General features: G+C 36.2%; 4 protein-coding genes across 5 annotated transcripts; all 4 read right to left on the bottom strand.

The window, feature by feature from the left end:
* Nucleotides 1-620: 620 nt before the first annotated feature.
* Nucleotides 621-5,381, bottom strand: LOC114526373 (agrin-like). Its single transcript, XM_028547962.1, has 7 exons — nt 5,284-5,381; nt 4,405-4,469; nt 2,872-2,890; nt 1,977-2,180; nt 1,423-1,533; nt 1,069-1,173; nt 621-836 (listed from the first exon to the last, which is right to left on the bottom strand). Exons 2-6 carry the CDS (start codon nt 4,447-4,449, stop codon nt 1,070-1,072), a joined length of 483 nt encoding a protein of 160 aa, XP_028403763.1. The 5' UTR covers nt 4,450-4,469; nt 5,284-5,381; the 3' UTR covers nt 621-836; nt 1,069.
* Nucleotides 5,382-9,528: 4,147 nt separating this feature from the next.
* LOC114526368 (DELTA-alicitoxin-Pse2b-like) lies at nt 9,529-12,242 on the bottom strand. Its single transcript, XM_028547957.1, has 2 exons — nt 12,018-12,242; nt 9,529-10,855 (listed from the first exon to the last, which is right to left on the bottom strand). Exons 1-2 carry the CDS (start codon nt 12,082-12,084, stop codon nt 9,540-9,542), a joined length of 1,383 nt encoding a protein of 460 aa, XP_028403758.1. The 5' UTR covers nt 12,085-12,242; the 3' UTR covers nt 9,529-9,539.
* A 393-nt stretch (nt 12,243-12,635) lies between these two features.
* LOC114526318 (reticulon-1-A-like) lies at nt 12,636-17,583 on the bottom strand. 2 transcript variants are annotated; one of them, XM_028547894.1, is made up of 8 exons: nt 17,494-17,583; nt 15,696-15,923; nt 15,017-15,056; nt 14,835-14,915; nt 14,453-14,522; nt 14,300-14,346; nt 14,143-14,201; nt 12,636-14,035 (listed from the first exon to the last, which is right to left on the bottom strand). In XM_028547894.1, exons 2-8 carry the CDS (start codon nt 15,908-15,910, stop codon nt 13,900-13,902), a joined length of 648 nt encoding a protein of 215 aa, XP_028403695.1. In that variant the 5' UTR covers nt 15,911-15,923; nt 17,494-17,583; the 3' UTR covers nt 12,636-13,899. The 2 variants fall into 2 exon arrangements, with proteins under 2 accessions (XP_028403695.1, XP_028403696.1); XM_028547895.1 differs by having other exon boundaries at nt 17,476-17,556.
* A 1,611-nt stretch (nt 17,584-19,194) lies between these two features.
* On the bottom strand, nt 19,195-22,846 carry LOC114526317 (very-long-chain enoyl-CoA reductase-like). The gene is made up of 15 exons (XM_028547893.1): nt 22,584-22,846; nt 22,202-22,252; nt 21,907-21,958; nt 21,768-21,812; nt 21,592-21,672; nt 21,469-21,491; nt 21,275-21,387; nt 21,022-21,127; nt 20,732-20,748; nt 20,545-20,600; nt 20,384-20,427; nt 20,133-20,190; nt 19,915-20,003; nt 19,603-19,648; nt 19,195-19,348 (listed from the first exon to the last, which is right to left on the bottom strand). The coding sequence occupies exons 1-15, from the start codon at nt 22,587-22,589 to the stop codon at nt 19,221-19,223; spliced, it is 915 nt and encodes a 304-aa protein (XP_028403694.1). The 5' UTR covers nt 22,590-22,846; the 3' UTR covers nt 19,195-19,220.
* Nucleotides 22,847-23,187: the final 341 nt, after the last annotated feature.

Below are 23,187 nucleotides of genomic sequence, written 5' to 3'. Positions count from 1 at the left end.
CATCGCTATTAGCATCTAGCATCCGAGGTTGAAATTAAAATTGTCGTCATCCACTCAAGAATTGAGCTTGTTGATAAAAATGGTTTAATCATAGCCGACACCAGGAAAAAGTAAATCAATAAGTTTGCAGACTTGAAAAACAACCAAGTAAAAACAACGAAGGTTGAATCAAGCATAGGCGTACGAGCGAAGGAAGGGGCTGAAAAGACTACAGACTCCCTCCTCCCCCCACAAATACGGTGCATTGTCCGTCAGAAAATTCTAGTCTCCATATGCCTTAGTTTGGTCGCTGATGGCGGTAATACAGAAGCTTTCGTGCATGAGCTCAGTCGAAACAAAAACAACCGTTGGTGAAATAAAGCAATGAAGAAAGAATGAAACTAAAAATTCGGTGAGAGAGTAAATTTCTCCCTATCCCTTCTAATTCAGAGACGTCCCGTACGCCTGTTGAATCAACCAAAACAACGGCTGATGACAGATTATAGCGGGCGATGATTGTACCAAATCTACATCACGGACAAGTAGAAACAACTGTCGTTATATAGTTATTCCACTCGAGTAAAAGCTATATTTTCAGTGTTTTACCCTAAATCTTCCACTGATTAAGAAGTACTTCCACATTGAACAGTAATAACAAAATTTCTATGTCACACTCAATGAGTGTGAGTGAGCTGTTTGACTGTTACAGGCGTTATAAGCTCGCTAATGAGTCATACTCAAACAAGGAATTCTAAAGATTTGATACGGTATAAGTATACATTGATACACTACTTAAAAACATTAATTTATAGTTCCATATATGGTTCAACACGTTTCGATAGGCGTTTTCAATATTCCTAGAAATCGGAACAAAGAAAGCCAAGTGAACGTGGGCGCACGTTTGCCGGCATTGTGGGGAAGCTGCACGAGTAGTTTATATTCTAATTTCAAAGAATGGAACTTTCTTGCTTGGACCATTTCCGGTTCAGTCGCGGGCATGAAATTCACGGTTGTTCACTGGCCTCGCCAAAATTTTGGACAGCGCCGCCTTTCCCCTACTCCCTAGGGTTGTGCTCATTAATTACTTACCTTATCCACTACATTTACAAGTTGGACAGTACTGTTCATCAAGAACAACTCCACCTTTTCCGTCACAAGAAAGATTGCAGGAGGACATACTGGGACATGGCGATGCTAAAATAGGACAATTTGTTTACTATTCTCTGGTAAACTTTTCATTGGCCTTTTCGAAACACGCCAACTATAGCTATAGTTGTTCACTCAATGTGTAGCAAATGTAGAGTACATGTGTCACACGTTCTCTGCCCATACCTCAAATTTAGGTCACGTATGAAGACGCTTAGCTTATTAGTTTATTCGTCCCATCTTAAAAAGTCTAGACCTGTTATAAAATGACTAATGATAAATATGACTCCTATTTACCTCTACATTGACATTTGTGAAAACATCCAAAACCATCCTGAATCAAACCGTGTTTGCATGAACCCGCGAGTGGACAATCGAATAAACCACAAGGAATACCGAATGAACGCCCTAAACACAATAAATTTCCTTTATTAGTTATTCCCTTTTCAGTTAAAGTACCGCTTGTATGCAAAGTACGCAGTTCTATTTGCACAGTTTTAAAAATATGATATGGTGTTGGTCTAGGTTGGCGTTGATGCTCTTTTCACTATGGGATCACCCGTACATGAATTAGAAAAAAAGAAGTGTTGGACTCAGAGGCTTAGACACGATTTAGGCTGGAACGCCAGTGTGATTCGAGGCGAGGTTTATACTATAAACCTGCAGGATTTTGTGACAGTTGGTAATGGACAACTTTAATGGACAAAATCACACAATGGACGGCCATCAGGACGGCATATGCACAAACAATATTATAACAGTTGAATACAAAATTGCACATAACTTGAACCATTTCAAAACGCATGCTCTAAAATCTTAATGCAATATGCAATGCAATGTTTTTTGCTTACCACACATTCCTTTTTTGAACAAGAAGAAATTTTTTTGTTGACCACAAGCATCTTTTTTGAGTTCACATTCATTCATATACTCAACACCATTGGATCCACATGCACCTTCCATTTCTGTACAGTTGTCGAAGTTTGGACAAATGCACTCCCCCTTAGAGTTAAATTTTCCACCATATTGACAAAGTGGCTTCCCATGGTGGTGAACTACATATAAAATATATACTATATTTGTCGTGTCAGTGTATATGATTATATGCGTTTATCCATCTGTACATATATGTATACAGATACATCCTCCATACATACAGTGTATCACATGAAAGAGGGCGCTACTGAATTCATAGCAATATAAGTGCTCTGGTATAGCTGGCTAGCTACGTCAAAAACGGCGACTCATAAAGACATAAAGAAATTAAAAGTTATGTGGACAGCCCACGAGCCCTTGGGAATTTCAGGGTAAAGAATTGTTTTCTTGGGGGTGTTTCAAAAAAAGGTAACTTATATAACTTTAGCGCGAAGTTGTGAGAAGAAATAAGTTCGTTCAAAAATTAAGGTGAAAATCGCGTATTTCCACCTCCTTCCACCCGGCTGAGGATTTTGTGAAAAAATATTGAAATTTATCTCTCGTATTGCCTGGTTTTCATATGTCGTAATTCATAGGCAATGTTCTATGATCCATTGTCGGTGAACAATAAAGAAAACTATTTCGAAATTTTTTCGTGACTGGCAGCCAACAATACATCGCCCATCTGTCGGTAAGTGAGACCCCGTTTACACTATAGTCTATACCAGTTAATTCCCTGACGCGAAAATATAACTACATTGGCGTAAGGCAAAATCAAGGTATCACATGTAGCAATAAACTGAATAAAGTACTTTTTATAAACCAACTCACCTATCAGAACAGCTAGCAACTGTAAAAAAAATGTAAATATTTATAAACATTTGTCCCAACCAAAATTCAGCATGACCCGGCCGTTCTAAATCTCGAATGTTTCACATGTGATCACGAGTCATTTAGCACAAGGTCATGTGCTAGCCTGTCGCATGCATTCATCACTATAATATTATACGAATAAAAGTATTATATAACTCAGCGTTTGATAACTTCACGGATCCTCAAAAAAATCCCTTATGGTTGAATATAAATAACGTTCCTTTTAAAGAATGCAGCAGAATTTTTTTGCATGACGTGCGTGCAAAATCGAATTATCTCATTGCGCAAACTGTTCTACATATTGTCCTGTTGTCATGCCGTATAAATATCCGTGTTGTGGTAATAGTTACCATTGTCCTTAGTAACAGGTACAGTCAAGCTTTGCAGGATGTCTATTCTTTCGGATGTCTCGCAGCAGACGATTTTCTAACTATATATACAAATTAGGGTTTAACAAGCCCACTTCAACGTGTTTCAATGTACTCCGCAAAGGTCAAATTTCGTTCATTGAACGGCAACAGAATAAGCTGATGGAATTTATCCTTCAGTGTATTTGTTAAAGTACTTGGTAGAAATTTAAATTTAAATATTTCCGTGCTTGTGGACACGCATAGGGAACACTTACAAGTGGAAAGTAACCCTTAGTGTCAGCCTAAACAGCCATTTGCAATTTAGCTATATAAACACTCAGACTGTATCAAGAGCGTTGCGTCTGTGCACAACAATGCTACGCCTTAAGCCTGCTTTCCATGCAGGTTGTTTCCTGTTTTTTTACGCACATACGACTATGGACGGGAAATTTGAAATCTTCCTTATTTCGTAATAGTTAGCATGCAAGTTACACATTGCATCCTCATTTCTTAGTCTTTTTTGAAGTGAAATAAAAATGGTTTATATTTGGACGTGCGTGCGTGCATAGGTGTGAGAAACGCGTATAAAAACAGCCTTCATGCAGTATCCAATTCCATCAATCATGTGCACATACAGCTGTTGACAGCGTTGTTATTGTTCGTTACCTGTCTAACTTGTGCAATCAGTTATTAACTGTCCACAATAAAATGGTTAACCTTTTGTCTCAAAATAGCTCTTCCGTCTAATAAACTATGTATGCAAAAAACATCTGGCGCACAAAGACCGCGGCCAGTAGGTGAACACGATGCCTTAGTTCAATCATAAATGAATGGTGATAAACACTTCACTTTTTTAAAATTTTCACCTTCACTTATTAAAAATTTTGGGGTTTGTTTGAATTATTATTAAATGAATTCACAAAGGTGAAACCGTTTATATCTGCAACGTTACGGACAGATTTAATCAACGCAGGCATCTTATCAAATCTGAATGATTTTGATAACACCTGAATTATTTTTGGTGCTATCAAATTTTGTAAATAAAACTCATATAATATATTCCACCATCCCGGAAATTGGTAGGAAAAGGCTGTACATCAGTTCCCACCCACCATCTCGCATTTACTTTAACAATACTTACGCAAAACATTCCAAGGAAAAAGTTAGTATTGGTGACATACATCATGACCGGCACTGTAGATGTGGCTATACAAATTTATTGAGAAAATAAAATTAGTCCCTGATAAAATTGGTTATCGTCTATAAGCTGTTACAGCAAACTTTCCAATTTGTCGTGATTTTATAGTCGACATGTAAACTGTTTGTATTCGATCAAAATTGATTATTATTGATTGCACACACACAATATATATAGCAATATCCTATTACATCAACCACCTGACGCATTCACGGCAATTACGACTAAATAGAAATCAGACATTGACCCTTTAATTTATTTCTCACTGTAATGAAGACCCAAGTTTGCAGTTTGTGCAAAAACAATAGAAAATTCAATGGCAATAATTGCACAAGCGAGCCATAACCTATAATGAGTATTCTATATGCATTTACTGATAGAATTGCCATCCATTGTTTTGCCTTCACTGGTAGTTTCTTTCACCGTAAAAAGTTCTAGTTACGCGTTTATTTCCAGAATGAAGATGATAAAATAATCAAAATATTTTTAATAGGTGCAATCAGAGATATGGTAAACTTGCTTATATCAGCGTATACACCTCCAAACCTGTCTCTAGACAAGTAGGCGGACTATGGCTCGCTGGATCGAAGATTGTTTGAAATTTTTATTGTAATTGACGTTTTAAGCACATTCGATCAAAGCATCAAACGGGTTGTTGCGATTGACTGTCTCAAAACGGCACACCCTCCACTTTGCTCTCAACCTGACCCATAAGGATGAAGTTATTTGTTACATTTATGATTAATACTCACGAGAACACCGCAAATGTGTTAGTATGATGGCATAACAACCATCCAATGTAATAGATTTTCGGAATCTTACCTGAATAATTTCAGATCTCTCCTCGAAGGCAGCTCTAGTTTTCTGATGTGCTGATTACAGCTGACAACGTGATTTGAAGGCAAATTCGTATGAAATTATACTTTATGCCTGTGCATGCGTGGATATGACGTCAGACCTAACTTCCGGTACCATATTTTCAAATAATCCTGCCATTGAATGTCACAATTGATACATTCCTATGGGATGGATTATAAACATTATAAAGTACTTGAGATCTTCAGAGATGAAGGGTTTTGTTTATTTCATATATCGGTTTTGACGTGCTGGCTGAAAGATGACACACGTACACGTCCATCCAGTGTATAATAAATAGGTCACGTTTTTTCGCCTTTGGCAATGGTACCTCGCCAAAAACATATTTTCTTCAACTATGATTGGCCCGCGGTTCAGATGTTGTTCAAATTAACAATAGATAACAAGATTTGATGAAGTTTATCAATCGCGCGCCCTAATTGCATTTGACACCTCTAAAATTCAGTATATATAAAGAGAAGTGTTTAGACACTGTTGATAAACACTACCACATACGATGTATGTTAGGTGCGTTTGCGATCTTTGCGCGCTCTGAAATTTGTACAAGATTTAAAAAGGCTTCAAAACCATTAATTCAAAATATTTGTGCAACCAGCTGTAGTATGCACTAGAAATACGGGTATTCCCTAATTCGTAAATTTCTCTTTCAACGCCTTAATGATTAACGACGAAAAAGGTAAAATTTTGAAAAAAGAAAAATTCAATTAAGCTATTGTTATAGAACAATTAAAATTCTTGCGTATCAGTGGGGGGAGGAACATATGCCAGACATCGGGGAGCCAAACTCGCCAACCACACAATAGCGTGACGAGCCCGAGGGAAGTGGGGAATAGAAGTTTGGGAAGGACCCCCCAGATGTTTCCAAAACTCTTCCAGTCTTAAACCCGATTTGATGATTGTACCGATTATATCTGTTCATCGGTTGGTATGTTTAAAAGGTGATATTTTGCAAAATAATTCTGCTTGCTTTCTCAGTTTTTTTGTCCTCTTGGTTCATATCGTTTACCGCACTTTGCTGCATGGAATTGCTGCATGTGTTCGTTTCACTGACTATCATTCTGGCGAACTCCTCCCCCCCCTTTTTAGGTCAGGCGACGGCACAAGTCTTTCTCCTCAAAATTTTTCAAATAGATAGACGTGCATACAAACCTAATGTAGTTAAGGGTGGATCTTTCGAGGGATTTTTTAATACACCTATAACAGTAACATCTGGGAAAATGAAACATTAATCGAGCCTATAACCAGTCATTTTTGCGGCGCTCGAGTCGGATTGCATATCGTACGGGTTTCGCATGTCGCTGTTACTGCATGTTCACAGTCAGTGATTAATTTTTCAATTTTTCAATTTAAAAAAACAAAGCACTCTGATTGGTCTGTGATCATGCACTGACGTCATGCAAAAGCCCTCGCCCGATGATTGCGATGTATACTAGGCTTACCAGGCTTAAATAAAGTAGTGTTATACCTTGAGATAATATTTTCCTGAAATTCATTCTTTTGAGCATTTAATGCTATTATACATAACGAATATGACAAACTGCATGATATTTTATCCGGTATTGCATTACCTTTCTTGTCGTCGTATTAACCAAACAATGACCCATTCTAGGGCGAAGAGCATTGCTAAAAAATGAGTATAATGACAAAACAGACAAGAAAAAACGTTAAGACGGGTTTAAGTAGGTTCCTAAGTGCGTCTTTCTAAAATTTTCTCTCTGAAATTACGCAATTATAAATCTTTTAAACGTTAAGTTTAAAACGTCAATCATAAAATGTTAAGCCAGTGGCAAATAAGTATATTTGATGGCTTCATTATATAAATTCATTTGGAAATAAAGTCGATAATTTAGCGAGCTTCAAGAGCTTTTTGAGAAAATCGAATGTGGTGTACGTGGAGTCTTGCATATATAGCTATGATTACAAAAAATCGCGGGACAATACAATGACATAAAGGACGATGTGCAATAAACCAGTAAAAGATTTTCCAATACTATATGATTATGAAGAGCTAGATTTAGTTGAATTCCTAGACGTTCTGGAAGCATTCACGTTTTTTTAATTATTCAGATATTAGTAGGTATAAAGGTATAAAGAATACATTTTTGGCATATTTTCAAGAATGATATCTCAAGTTATAATACCACCTTAATGAAACTGCGATGACGTTTATACACCGTTTATATATGCATACACGACGCGGTTCGGTATAATATCGAGGTTAAAATTTCTCCATCTTACTCCATAGGTATTTCCGAATGTGAAAGGTTGAATGATGGAAATTTTGAGTGGAATTATATTCATGCAATAATCTTATTTTCTGAACAACTTTTATATAGTTGATTGTATTAGAGTCGATGTAAATTTTAAATTATACATGTTCCAGAAACTAGTTTACAAAACTTCAATAAGCCGAAGGAGCGCGGATCGTGGAGCTATATAAGATCAGTTTGATGTTATATAAAACGACTCATCACTATCAGAGCCGGATCTTTTGAATTTTTGCTTATAAGTATATTCTATCGAAAAGTATATACGTGTGCATGAAGAGATTATCCTTTAGGCTAACTGTATTGGAAAACGGTTTGGAAATCGTTATAAGAATGGAAAACGGTTTCTAAACTCTTTCTTTATTGGCTAAGATCGTAAAGAATAGCATTTAAAGTTAACTATAAAGTCTATACATGTGCACACAGGTGACAGGGAGCATAAATAAAAATTTCAACCTTGGAATCTACTTTGGAAAGTAATCCGCTTTGTTCTCAAAGTACAAAAAAGTTTAGATGCTTGGAATTTTAAGAACTCGAGAATAATTTAAAAACAAGGAGCTTAGCTGCCGAATTGACATGTTCTTAACATACTCCTAGTCCTGGAATACCATATACTGTTGAATTAGTAACTCGTTCGAATGCGTGAGCAAAAGTAGATAATTGAAGAGAAATTACACTAAATCAGGAATTTGACATTGTTTTGAACGTCATTTAAAGTTCATAACTGCAAATTAGAACCTTTTGTGTTTTTCTAGAACAACGTGGGTTTTTCCGGAAATTGTAGGAGGTGCGATACACGTCCACGAACGTCTAAAATCGGGTATTTAAGAATTAAGGTCATAAAATATGTCATATGTGTGTATCATTTTACTTGCAATTTCCACTGTTCTACAACTATACGTGAATCCATCTGATAAAACGAACATAGTGCATGGTATTGCGGTACATCCTTGAAAAATTTTATTTACTACTATGAAACTTACTGTTGCTAATGAAAAGATTATGCAATCGTTTAAAACGTTTAATGACAGATGCAACCCAGAAAGTTCAAAATATTCAGACATCCATCTTAATCTCCCACCTTTTTCGGGGACGTGCTGAAAAAGTATTTCGATACTAAATCAACCCACACACAGGAATTTGTTTCACCCAGAAGTTTCCTTGAAGGGTATCACATTGTCCTGTACGTGTTGTGTTATATAGACGGTCTGGTAAAAGTTGAAAACTGTCACATGGACATCTTTTGAATTTCATAAACAAATGCTGCGTATATTCGCAAAATATACAACAGATACATAGATAGGTAGATAGATGGATAAAAAACACTGTGCTGAAAGAGATAAATATGACTATAAAAAGGCAGTTTCTAATGATACAGATCCCCTTAAATTTTTTAAAGAATGTTCTCGCTCGACTGGAGAGCATTAGCCTCATGCAAACAAACTTTCTCCTCTTGAGGACGTCCGTGCAAACAGGAAAAATTCTATAAACACCCAACCTCTTTTGGTGTAAAGATCTTTTAGCGAATAAAATTGTGGTGGGGAAATTTAGCTAGTGTGCAAGACCCATCTGGTGTGAATTTCAACACCACGAAAATCCTGTCATGCGTGAAGACAACTAATAGACATTTCCCGAATTTGTTCTCGGGCAATAAAAACCATCCCATAAACCGATAGATTCCGCCATTGCTCGCCGCTTCATTTCCAAGCTATCATTTTGTGGGCACTCAAGTGACTATATATGCAATAGTGCGGACAAAATATAATATGATTAATAAATAACTTTCGAAGTGAAATGCAACTATATACATTATATTTTCTTATATATTTATTCTGAATACTTGTAGAATATTGGAAACTGTTTATCTAATAAACCACGTTAAATAAATTGAATTAATTATAACAAAATAAGATAATATTAAATAATTACACCCGATTAATAATAAAACAAATTACTATGCAAGCGTTTCTTCAAGAGAAGATTTTCAAATACCACTTTTCTTTTCTGCCTCTCTGCCTTACAAGCACAAGTGAGAACCTTCCGTTTACATCCTTGCTCCAAAAAATCTTTCTTGTCTTCGTTATGAACGGCCGTTGTCTTCTTCCCTCCGTTGCTCAGCTCGACGTTCTCATGGCGAACGCAAGATTTTCCGTAACATGCGCACCTGCGACCCATACGACTGTGACAATCATGGTCACTGTGGCAACCCTGCGGTGCAAGCGAGCATTGATAGACGGGATGTTTCGGTGTCGAACGTTCAGCATGCTCAAACTTTTGTAAAATGGGCCCACGTTCACCCGCTGGTATGTACGGACAGTCAAAATTAAGATAGCCGTCGAAGTAATATTGCATGTTTGTGGCTTGGGCCACTCTCTTCGGATTTTCCTTTTTCACATTCTTGTGACCGTTTAGAACCTGCCACACTGGAGTGAGCTTGAACTCGATTGGCGAGGCGTTATCTTCGCCTTCTTCAAGGAATTTTAGAACAAGTTCCTTTGTTCTGTCATAAAGAAGCTTGCTTCTCGTCTCAAGAGTTCCACCGCGGATCGTAATAGTTGACGTCATCTCCGCATCGCTTATACTCTGAACGTCATCCTTTTTGACACCAGCGCAAGCGGATAACGACAAGTTTACAATAGCGTTCACATTTCCAGCTAATGCCGAGCAGGCTTTGACCGTAAAGTCCTTTGCCTTATACTCGGATGATTCCTTAGCAAAGGCATATTGAATAATACTGGCACCATACGTTACTGTTGTAATCACGTGCGAGCCATGTGTTTTCAAAAATGCATCATATTCTCTCCATGAATCTTTGTACCATGGCTTGGAAATTTCGGTTTCGAGTTCTGCAAAATCGTCGGTTACCCGCTCCTGAAGGTCAGACTCGTACAGGCAGTTGGGTTGAATTTGCAATTCGTAAGACTTGGTGACGAGATTGATTGAAGTTCCACTCACCGTACGGTTGTTTCCGCTAACGCTTTTGGTTGTCGCGTCCAGAGTGAAGCCAAGGGTAAATTTACTTTCATACCCAGCATGGAGATTTGTCGTCGTCGCAATGCCCTTGTAAAACTGCCCGGTGTTTTCGAAGAACGACTGATCTTTCACTATTTTACGCCGCTTTATTTTCCGGTAACATTCCTTTGGGACGTTATTCAAGAACTTTATACCGTTTGGAATTGCCCCCAAGAGGTCCTCTGTAGGTACGTAAATGGATTTTCCCAACAATGCCTCATATTCGTCGACCGATGGACCTACGAAAAGAAATCGTGTGCGTTATACGAGGTCTCGGATGATGAAATGTACACCACAGCTGAACAAATTCTCCATCGTACGGAAAACAAAGTTATATATAAGTATTTCCTGTAATTTTAGTACGTGAATATATAGGATGTGCATGTATCATAGGCTCAACCTGCGACTTCGAGGTTTTACTAGCTTATATGGATGATATTAAGGTATTAAGTATATGGACAATATCAAAATAGTGTGAAATAAACAGGGCACCAGTTGCAAGACAATAGACAACCAGTCAGAATTTATTAGCAAATATGGAGGCAATATTACCGAAGCCACCTCTCGAGTGGTAATATTCAATAGCCGATCAGACCAATTTTTTTCTCTGCACTAAAAAGTGACTGGACTTTTTTAAAATTTTTTGAAAACCAAATGGATTTCTCTTTCGAACAGTTGACATATATAGTGCGTGCCAGGCCCAGGGAGAAACGGGGTGATTCGAGTCACAGTCACTATAGAAACCTCTAAATGTTTTTCAATTATAAATCAAATTGGTAAATCATATGGCAATTTTCATCTATAACGTAACGCATAAATACAGTATATTACTATATATAAATATATAATCACACTGGTTCTGCTTTAATTTATGGCACCTTCACATGTTTTATGACTGTGAAACTCAGCGACTAAATGGATATATAATTAGGCCTATATTTGCAGTCCGGTGAAGTAGCTACATCCGACTATAGAACGTCGAAAATTTCTCGAAAAACGTACAGCATGTGTGGCTGTAACCTACATATACAACTACTGTACACAATACACGCAAAAAAGTACTATTACTATATAGTAGACACCGCCATCTCCACGTATATAAGTTCGTAAACCGATCAGATTTGCATGCAATTGCAATGGTATAAAATATAGCTAATTTTGTGACACAGGACAACAGGAGCACATATACCTGCAGCTCTTCGAAAACACACTGATGGTAAAAAAGTTAGCACAGACCAAAGGCAAAGATAGCTTGACAACCTATGGCTGAATTGTTTTGACCCTGTTTGTTTTTCTAGGCACAACATTTATCGTTTATAGTCAATAGTGAATTCCAGAGCACTGAAGTGTTTTTTTGATTGTTCTAGTTTGCTTATTAAAATAAACTTAAGCCAGACTTACTTTCACCAGCGCAATCATAATGAATTCCAGCTGTGATTGACCAAACTACAATGAACCAGAATCTCATACTTGAAAAGTGACTCTGAGAAAGAGCAGAATATGCTTAACAAAAATATATACAAGAAAATTCATTATTTCGAATTGTTTCAGAATCACGTAAAATCAAGTGTTAAACAAAACTCTTACTCACCCAGCTCTATACTTCTCTGATGAATAGCTCATTATAGCATTGTCATGCATTTAAACGACAAATGTGTGCAACTGGTGGCTCAGCACGGTTGTCAAACCACAAATGTATAAACCAATGTTTAAACCACAAAATATTGCAATGCAGCCGGTGGCTTTCAGTAGCACGGTTGTCAACTTTTTGACAGTGTCCTACTGATATCAGTTGTTGTATATAGTCGTGACAATCAAGCATGACTCTAACCTCAGCGAAACAAAGCAATGCTAGTTCTAAGCGCACATTTTTTCTATTTTGAGGCCTGTTCAAAATAACATTTGGCAGTTTAGTTTCAGTCGCTCTTATGCTGTTTTTTTACGATTCTATTACCAGAGACAATGTTATAGATATATTACACTAAAATTTTTTGTGAGAATAGAAACCGTAATCTTTTTTCCCCTGCTAAAATTTCAATACTACCATTTCCGACATTTTCTTGCAATGCTCTTAGACATCCGGCTATTGTCAAATGTGTAATTGTATGACGTAAATTACTTGCTATGCGCTGGAAGGTGCTTTGGCATGAGTATAATAGATCGAGTTTATCACCCACGAATGGTAACGTTCTATGCCCAGAAGAGACTAACACCGTGTCTAACAATAATCAACAAACAAATTATGCGGCATTGGTACACATGCATCGATTTCATGTTATCTATATAGATATCATACTCCCAGGACAAGCAGGAAAACATATAAAATCTATAAATACGTACATCTAACATTTTGTGGTTAAGGTGACGGATATCTCAAGCAGTTATATAAGAGTATAGCTGCGGAGCTGTGCATGTGCCGGATACTTATTAATTGCTTAATATTGCTAAGGATCATAGATACTAATGCCGAAAAATTTCGAATAACTTAGATATTTAAGTCAATTAAAATACAAACGAAGCTGAGGGCCAAGGCATAAGGAAAACAATCAATGTCACTGTAATTTTAAAAATCATGTCAAAAAGTCAAGAGTATTGATAGTCAATACTTAGCTATAAAGTTGAATTACTTTAAAAAACAATCCATTAGGCAATTTCCCACCAAATTGTAAGCATTTGATAAAACCTCCAAATAATGGCGACAAATGGTTTCAAAACAGACAAAACTCATTATCACCACGCGCTTAATTTCACCAAAACAATGAAATCATTTTTGCCCACCAAAGTTTCAAAATTTGAACACAACTTAACACGTGATAAAATTACTACGTGATATATCCGCGTAATGCCATATATTCCTAACTTTCTGCTTGTATAATGATTATGTCATTGACGCTCAATCAACTCGCTTGTTACCAGATAAGCTTTCATGTAAGATAAACCTCAGTTTCATCATAGGTTTCATCATAGCTTCAATACCTATGCATCTTCTCGTATAGGAATTGCAAGCTGAAAAAGTCGTACAGACAAGGCTGACATGAGCATACCTATGAAGGAGCGATAACTGGATTTCTCTCTATCCTTTAAAACAATTGTCTCGATACACTAGAGACTAGATTTCATATTCTCGCCATTTGCTAAATATCATATATATATAAGTATTAATGACAATGTGTCGTATATGTCATACACATAGTATTTTGAAAAGAAGTTTAACTGTATAATAAATCTTTTATCTTGAAAATAATCGATAAGGAACTATTCACAGATACAAGCATTCGTAAAATCACGACATCTTTTCTTTTTGCTCCTCGTCAGAATCTTTCTCCAAGGCAGGGCTAATCTCTTCTACATTTTTCGGCTCTTTGAACCCTTTCTTTGATGCGGAGGATTTACTTTTTGTTGGAATGAAAGCTAAGATCCTGGGTGAATATGAGAAATACACAAAGAATTGAAGGTCTGCATGTGCTTCCAAAATACAAGCAAGAGCGTCGACTGAAGATAAAAAACCTCCACATTTACAACATACCTTGTCTTCACGTCTTCCATTACTTTAGACACTTTGTCTGTCATGTTATGTATTTCATGCTATATAATGGTAGTAATTAAGATCATTTTTGATACCGAGGAGTGTTACATTTGCAATTAGGATAAAAAAAAGTAATCGATCAGGTGTTTGAACTTACTTTGTAAACGTCGTAAAACTTCGGAATTGTGAACAATGCTACGAGACCTGAATTTAATAGTTATTAAAAACAATATTTGAAAGATTCTGGATATACACAGCGAAATAATTCATTGTTATTATTCATTAAGTATTTATTTACTTTCCAACTCACCTAAAAACAACAACGTAATCCCACTAAACCATTCTCCGAGATAGGAAACCACATGCACTATCGCCAGAACCTATAATTTACAACAGACAACCATTAAAAATATAAAAGATTGTAAAATAATCAATGAAGCACGCTGGTCTTCTGAGTTGAAGTTCAAAGAATTCGAACATAATCGGGAACTGACTTAGCTACCAAACTAACCATTTAACCAATCTATTTTTATCGGGTATCATTGATATGTTTTTCACAATATAAGCACTGGCATATAATAATTTTCTCATTCATAGAGCCAAAGAAAATATATTGAAAACCTCTGATAAACAATTTTTGAAATGTTTGTGAAGTGTGTGCTTTTCATAGTAATATAAAAACCCTTTTTTACCTTTACAGTGTCAACTACATCTTCGACCAATAGTATTCGACGGCATTCCTGTAGCATGACCTTCACAAACTTAGGCAAACTCTAAACAGCATACATAAAAAAGCTAATATTAGTAAAAAACCTAATATTGAAGGGAGAAATTTTAGCTACGAAAAGATATTTGAAACGTCAGAAACACTCACCATGCCAACTAAAGACTCGATATTTGAATCCAATGCATCCCTGTATAAAAAATCCATTAAAATTCACTAGTGTCTTTTGGCTTTGCTGCTTAAGGCGGCTCCTTGCAATTGGAGTAAGGTCTTAACGAGTTACAAAAGATCTGATGGAAAGTTTGCAAGTCGCGCGATAAAATCTTCGTGGAGCAGTAAAAATTTGGAGCAACCAACGGAAAATAGTACATGCCGTCAATCACTGAATGCCGTGCAGCGGAAACCAGTTTAAACTCAAAAAGAAGGACACAAGCAGCAGGGCTTGATCAGTGAACTATATACAGACAGAAGACCGACTATAGTGCCAGAAACGTGACGCCAAATAACAATAATTCCACGGATACAGGAAATAGAGTTTTCACGGTGGTGGTAAGAAAATTTAAAGTATGACGATAGTGAAAGTTGTCGAATCTTTTTAGGACAGCAAGCTCAGTGTGTCAGCGGTCACACACGGAAAATCTAGTAAATCTCTACCGCTCACATAATGAAACTAAAATTTTGCATACGCGGATACCCGGAATTTTCGCTAATCTGGCCAAACTTTCTCAGTCTCTCTAAACCATGGGATCAATATTACGAAAATTTTATCATCACAGATATTGGCCAAGTTATCGTTTCAGTTCTGTTAGAAAGAGTTCAGCAATCTTACTTGAATGGATGTTCGCATTCTGTCTTTGTTAGGGCAGCTTTAAGGCTGATGACCAGACGAAACAGTAATGTTGGTAGAAGCGATATTTTGAGGAGATATGTGACAACAGTGACCACGCTGAAGTGATGAAAACCGTACAATAACAGGAGGCACGCCACGAATATAGGGCCTGTTTTCTTTGGATCTCGCCAGTATAATATGTCCATAAACGTCATATTGAAGAACTAACTACATGGAAAAATGTAGAATGTCATAAGAAAACCGGCATTGCATATATTTCCCAGATGATGCAAGGAAGTCAATTTACTTGTTTGTGATTGGCTAATGACATCAAAAATCTCTCTTAAAGGGTATAATGAAAACAAACAAACCAGGGATATCCGGTACAAGTTGCGATTTTAATTCGTCATGGTTGTTTTTGATACATTTATACTTTCCTTGAAATATGAAATATGAGAAACTTGAAATATGGCACAAAAATGAAATAGGACTTCTGGCCTTGTCTTCGCCGGAATCTTCTTAATTGAGAATCGCCCTTTTAATTTGTTATACTTATAGTCGTATCGTGAATGTTTCAGCATATTTTCAGCATATCAAACGAGGGCTGTTTTTTGTACCTGCATGTGGTTTTGTTGCCAATGTTTAAATTTTGACATTTGCTGAATAATTCACACATTTTGTCAATATGATCTTTGGACTCAAAGTGACGCCAAATACGGTTACATTTACAATAGGCGAATAGCAGTCGGAATTTATTCAACCTCGCTCTTGCACTTTCATCTTTAGTCACCATTTTGTATATACAGATTATAGCATTATGAAACAAACCGGAATGTTTCGTATACGCAGTGACGAGTGATAACTGATAAAAGGATGCTTAAAATTGTGTAATATTTATATTGTGTAAATTCTCAATGTTGAATAATTGAAAGCATAAGCAATAGTGTCAATAAATTTATAATTTGAAACGAATCGTATACTGACACTGGCGTTCAGACAGCTCCACAGGGAGACAATGCAAATTGTAAAGGCTTATTCTTTGTTAGTGAAAATCGATTACTTTTACAGTCGGTAGATACCACGAAATTTGCATTCTGACTGCGGAAACTGCGAATAAACAAGGCCAGTGCTTATATAAGTTGCAGGATGAACGTTGCTATTCCACCCAGAATATATAAAGTCTGTAGTATACCTAAAGTAGCAGTTACAAAGCAAACAATCTCATTTCGTTTCATTCTTTTGAGATGAACGTCGCAAAAGATATAGAGCTTTGTATATGCGTACATTGTACGGCACAGAGATGATTGTATACATGTATATTACTCAGTTTCATCCTTGGCATATGCTGTTAGACGGCGCGAGATGCATTTATCTGGCCTGTGAAAGAAATCTAGCAATTTTGGCGCGAAAACAGTGAACATCGTTTAATATAGGGTGTTACGTGGATATAAGATCAGAACACCGAATCACAAAATGGGGTACATTTTGTCTGTCGAAGTATTAAATATAGTTTTTATGTCAGATCAATGACAACACAAGAGCAATATCATACAGCAGCTGTCTTAACATAAACATGAATAACTTAATACGAATATCAAAATATACCGAAAGAAATCATCTTCCCCTGGACAATGAGCACTCCATTTTACGCTTGTGATTCTTGCTTTAACATAGGCAGGAAAAGATGTTCATTGATACTTCGATTTCAATGAAACAACGCCCCGTTTAATCATCTGCATATTGGCTTGTTGCGCGAAGGCAGCAAAAATATTTAACTTACTGTTAATCGTATCCATACCTGTACGAACTCGTTTCGTTTCCCAGTTTTCTTTTGCAATTTCTAAACCTCCTTTTAAATAACTATCAAAATACTTTCCCGCGATCACGGGTGTTGTCATTCAATATTGAGCTTTGTGCTAAGAGGACTGGTACAGAATAAAGGAAATCAAAACACGATATCAATATTTAATGAAGTCGGATGCAAAAAACTGCAGCCGTCAGGCCCAAACTTAGCACAACTTTTAAGAGGCCTCATCATATCAAGAGACACAAGACTATAATAAATCGAGACCCAAGACTATATAAAACATAAGAATCGTGATGAGCCGAAATATAGTTTCCATGCCAGCGCGAATTCCACGATTTTGCTTTTGAAATTTGAAGTGTAAACTACTAAAATTACGAGAGATTGATAATTGAAATCATCAAGTTTCTGGTTTTCTGTAACAATGAGAATGAGTCGAATAAAAAATTTTCCGTTGAGATATTTATGTTTCATATATATTAAAGTTTAAAGACTACGCGCATAAAATGTGGCATTTTTACTAGTCTTAACGACAAAAGTGGTATAATGCACCCACCGGATTTGGAGTCACTGCATGTGTAATCTGGATTTTTTCCGGGTTTTCGCAAACTTTGTTGAAACCGGGCAAGTGGCAAGTTACCTTCATTTCACCTATTACCGCGTATATACACACCTTTACACACTTTGGCATGCACTCTCAGACTACGATTCGGCTGTTAAACATTCACTCATAACTCGATTATATTCGTCTGACATGCCAGGATAAAGCAAAAGGGAAAAAATAAAAGAAAATATAATACTTCCTATGCAGATCTTCAATTTTGAAAATAGAATTGTCCTGAGCTTCGCTGCGAAATTATATAGATTCATATAGATCTATGTCCGTGAGGTGTATTAAGATCTGACAGTGACTCGGCCTATATGCCCGTCTTTAAATTACTATATATAATTTTTATTCCAAGTTTCATATCTTCATTTCCAGGTTAATAATAGCAGTTTACTGTGTAAAGTAAAAGAAAATATATGTGAAACCCTTCTAAATTATTTCCGTTGATCTGAAATGTCCACTCAAAATGTCCTATAAGTTGTCAATCTCATGAAAACGATTGGCAGATCCTACCTCGATAATATCCGCCACTGTGATCTTTCACACAAACAAAGCAAAATAGCACATTAAGAGGCCCTCGTGGATACAAATTATGGAATGAGCACTGTCAAAGTATACGTTGTAATCGCGAAACGTTACATTACACTGACGTGAATATTGATTTGAAACTCGCAAAATTGATGTGTGTAGAAATAAATAGGGTGGAAAAATCAAAATCGAGATGTAATCGAGATGACATCAGTACATGACTTAATATACAATGTCCATACTATATGGGTTTTCAATATATCTTCCAGTGTGAATCGTGCACAAATGCATGCAATATAAATATGCATGTGCAGAAAAGTGTCCCAACAAACGCATGCAGGCCAAGACGAGATTTATTATATTATATTTACTTTTTTAAAATTATCAACTTGTCATAAGAGTATAATCAAAAGGGATCGATAATCAAAATAATTTAGCTTCTAGTTTTCAGTAAATTATCAGAATCTCATTAAGACAATCACGATGAGTCGAAAAAAAGACAAATTCGGTCGAGATATGAATGTTTAAAGTACGTTAAATGTACACCATAGCAAATATGTTGTACAGTGTATACCCTCAGATGTTTCTACAACAAAAATGGAATGATGCACCTTCGGGACTTTGGATAGTCTTTGAACTCCTTGCGATAATTTCTGTGTTTTCCTTGAGCCCACTGTGCCATCTGGAGCAACCCAGCCAAAGTGAACAATCCAGCTATAAAATGAGATCAGATCAACATAATTATGATGTCCGTGTAACCGTGTTTATTTATTGAAAAGAAGACGGAGGTAAAATGAAATTGTACGTCTTCTCGACCAAGCCTTTTACTGCATGCAGACACCATTCAACCACACATTTTTTTGGCGTGTTTAGCGTTGTCAGTCTTTTTAAGACGCTAAATCCTTTAGCTACTGTACAAATATACGGCTAGACAAATGCATTAAGAAAATAATACTTCATTTCCATACCAGGGAAAGTTTGGGTCATCACGGTGAAGAACAGCCACGCAAAGAACTGCAAATATATAATAAACCAGCGATAAATAAATATTACCAAGACTAAAAGAATATTAAATTCGGATTCTGTGTTGTAACGGACAACACTTCCAAGCTATGCCTACCTATAGTGGGATATTTTGACTTGGAAAAATTATGTCATGCATTCTCTAGTCTAGTCTAGTCTGGTGCAAACAGACCTAAAATCCCGAAGGACATTTGCTTGGCAGGCAACGAGACGAGTTTAGAGTATTACTAAAACGTCACTGAAACACGCGACAGTACCTCGTAGGTATAGTTTGGACAGGACACTAAATTAAACATGAACGTCATTGGGTTTGACGTCGGGTAAGGAATCCTTCGCACATTTGAACCTATAATAGAACAAATAGCCCACTTCATTTCTTTATGAAATTTTAAACAAGCGTCCACGGAAACTACTTTAGTTTCTTCCGCGAAGAACCACAAACACTTCTTAAAATGAGAAATTAGCAAATTCCTACCTTTAGGGCGTAAATCTCTTAGAACACAATGGGACGCAAAATTTCCATATTCATTGACCTAAATTGTATTGAAAAAAGGTCAGAAAGGTAGCTGGGAATATAAATAACCATTTGCATCATTGTACAGTACATGCAGAGTTTCTAGAATCAAGAAGTTTCGAAGTACTTTATAAATTACTAGCTAATATTGTAACAATAAAAATAGATGTAATATACGTTTAGACTCTTCAAAGATAATTATTCGTGCATACCAAGAAGCCGATTAAACCAATGGCAACTTGAAGATCGCCATATGCTAGAAAAGAAGTTAAAAACAAGATATAGATAAAGTATGGATAAAGCCACAATGCCCAGGAAACAAAAATCCCCTCCCCCTTTGGATTACATGGTGAGTAGCTACATTGCAGATTACCTGGGGGAGTGTAGAGTGGATGATTTATGAAGTAACTGACAAAGGCTGCAAATCCCCTAAATGAAAAGATTTCAAATCTTTCAATTTGCTAATTTTAGTCCAATTTGCATTAAGTCCATGGAGCATTCATCAAAATTCGAGCAGTTTGTTTTAAGTCATCAGTTCTCAATAGTTATAATTGACTTACCAGTAATAGCTGCAGTTCTTTATAATTCAAGAGAATTTTTGGAATCCAAAGAGAAAAAATTTTAAATTTGGTTAGTAAATATTTGAACAGTAGATGCGTTGCATATCAGAACTTATATATGTTCTTTCAAAGAGTCACTAATTAATTAATGGAAGCTTGGCTATCAATAATATTTCAAACTACATATGCATAGCCAGTATAAAAGTATATTTGGAACAGGAGAATGTCAAAATGAATAAAAATATGTTCATGCATGCTAAGGAATTATCAAATATCAAATACTTGCTCACCTTAAAAAGATTTCGTATAGGCATGGTTCCTTTTGAAAATCTGTGCACAAATAATGTTTCTAGAATACGTTTGATATAATGAAGGGACCAACAACCAGCAGCAATCCTTGAAAAATAAATGATATTTTTCAGCCACTGATAGGAGCTGCCACAACTGAATGCTTCGGACTTTCGATGATGATGAAGTCGGGTGGTACTTTCAAGCACTATGAAACTAGTAGTGTGGTATTTTAAGGTTTCTAAAAGAACTTACCACACAACTGAAGCCCGAGGTTTTAAAGATGCTTGTACTCCATAAATAAATGCTGGTCTTGGTACAAACATGAGGTAAACAAAAAGTGGACCAGCATATTCTGAAAGGAATACCTAAAGAAATATGCAAAAATCAATACTTGTTCTCTACACACTATATTATGGTGTCATATAGGACACTGTGATGCAACTTACTGTGGACCATCCTATCTGAGGACCTACAAAATACAAAAATAATTGAAATTATACAAATGTCAAAAATATAGTTATTCTTCAAATCTCAATGGAATGCACTTGGATAAACTAATTTATACATACCTAAGTCCTTAAAATATAGTCTATTCCCTTCAGGAAGATCAAGGTCTGATAATTTTAGTTCATCTTTTATTGACTTTCCTCCTAATATGAACAGGTTTGTTGAATGGATACCAATTTAATATTAGCTATAAAATCATATTATTAAATAAATATTTCAATTGTCACCGTGCACTTACTCTGCTCTAATCTTAGTGATTGTCGACTTGGATAGTACTTTGGGCCTGATAAGAAAATTGATATACATCTCTTATGTTACATAATAATAGAAACCGTGCATGCAAGCATGCAAAAAGGGTAAAAACTGCAATATCATACAATTTCGATGTATTTCATCTTTGAGAAACTTTATAGTCGAAGATGGCTCAAGCTAAAAAAGAAGTTAAATAAAATTGGACAAATATAATTTTTTTATTCTGCTAACCACACATTGCTAGTCCTTAGACATAGACCTTATGCATAATGACGTAAACACACAGAACTGTATATATGAATAAACACACCCTCCCCCCAAGGATCAACCTAAGGTTGAACTGTCAGTAGCTTTGTAATAATAGTACTAAAATTTTAGGGCTCATAACTGCTACTATACTACAATAAATATTATACAAACATTTTCAATACTAGCAATTTGCTTTCCGTTGCTTGCACCAATAATTTCAACCTGAATAAAATTATAAAAACCAGATATAATATGTCATCCCAAAAAAGTCCATAGTCCCAAATCGAATGTATCTGACTAACTGACTATCTATCTGGCATTTGAACGTACTATGTAACAATATTATTTTTCTTAAGCTTATAGTATTAGGTGGTAAAAGAATTAAAACCTGACAGAGCAAATATTTTGGAAAAATATTCTTCAATACCTAGAGCATATATTAATGCAATATTGCATAATCCTCATGTGCTGCGTGGTGTACAGTACACCACGATATTGACAATAAAAGCAATAATAGAGTATGCAGACACAGACTGCAGATCTAGAATGATACCTTCATCGTCTGATCGTCTATAAACTTCAAATCCTTTCAAGACCAGGTAGATTGGTAGAAATTCTAGCTAGAAATTCATGAAAATGAACAGCAAAGCCAAGGAAGTCAAGGAACACTTAATATGATATACTTCATGTAATTTACACGATGCGGGGCCTTACGAGTGGCGCATTACTGAAGGGGGCTTCTCAGCTTCTGCCTTCTTCCCTCTGACTCTGAGCTTCTTCCTGGAGCAATGCAAACATTTGGCGAGGCAGTGGTAATAAGATCAGTTAGTTCACAAGTACAAAAATAAGTGAGATGACATTAACTCTGGTTATATAGCTTTTGATAGACGTTCGATTTTATGTTAGAAAAAAGAATGCGCATTTTAAAGAAAAGAACCGAAAGTATTGCACCCCAAAATAGATTCGAATTTCTGTCGATCGAAACAATAAATTCTTCCTGTAACGCCAGCCAATGTGTACATTCAATACATCCACAAGCACGAGGGCTGAGACTAGAAAGATTTACACTGTAATTGTGATGTATCATGGCGTGCCTTCATTTGCCGAGCATCCGTAATGTCCACTCGTTTCATCCAAAGAAGAAAATCGCATGATCG

This window comes from Dendronephthya gigantea, unplaced genomic scaffold (assembly GCF_004324835.1).
Source record: "Dendronephthya gigantea isolate DGI-Jeju-01 unplaced genomic scaffold, DenGig_1.0 000038F, whole genome shotgun sequence".
Lineage (NCBI taxonomy): Eukaryota > Metazoa > Cnidaria > Anthozoa > Malacalcyonacea > Nephtheidae > Dendronephthya > Dendronephthya gigantea.
The sequence above is the reverse complement of the archived record's forward strand: the minus strand, read 5'-3'. Positions and strand labels throughout refer to the sequence as shown.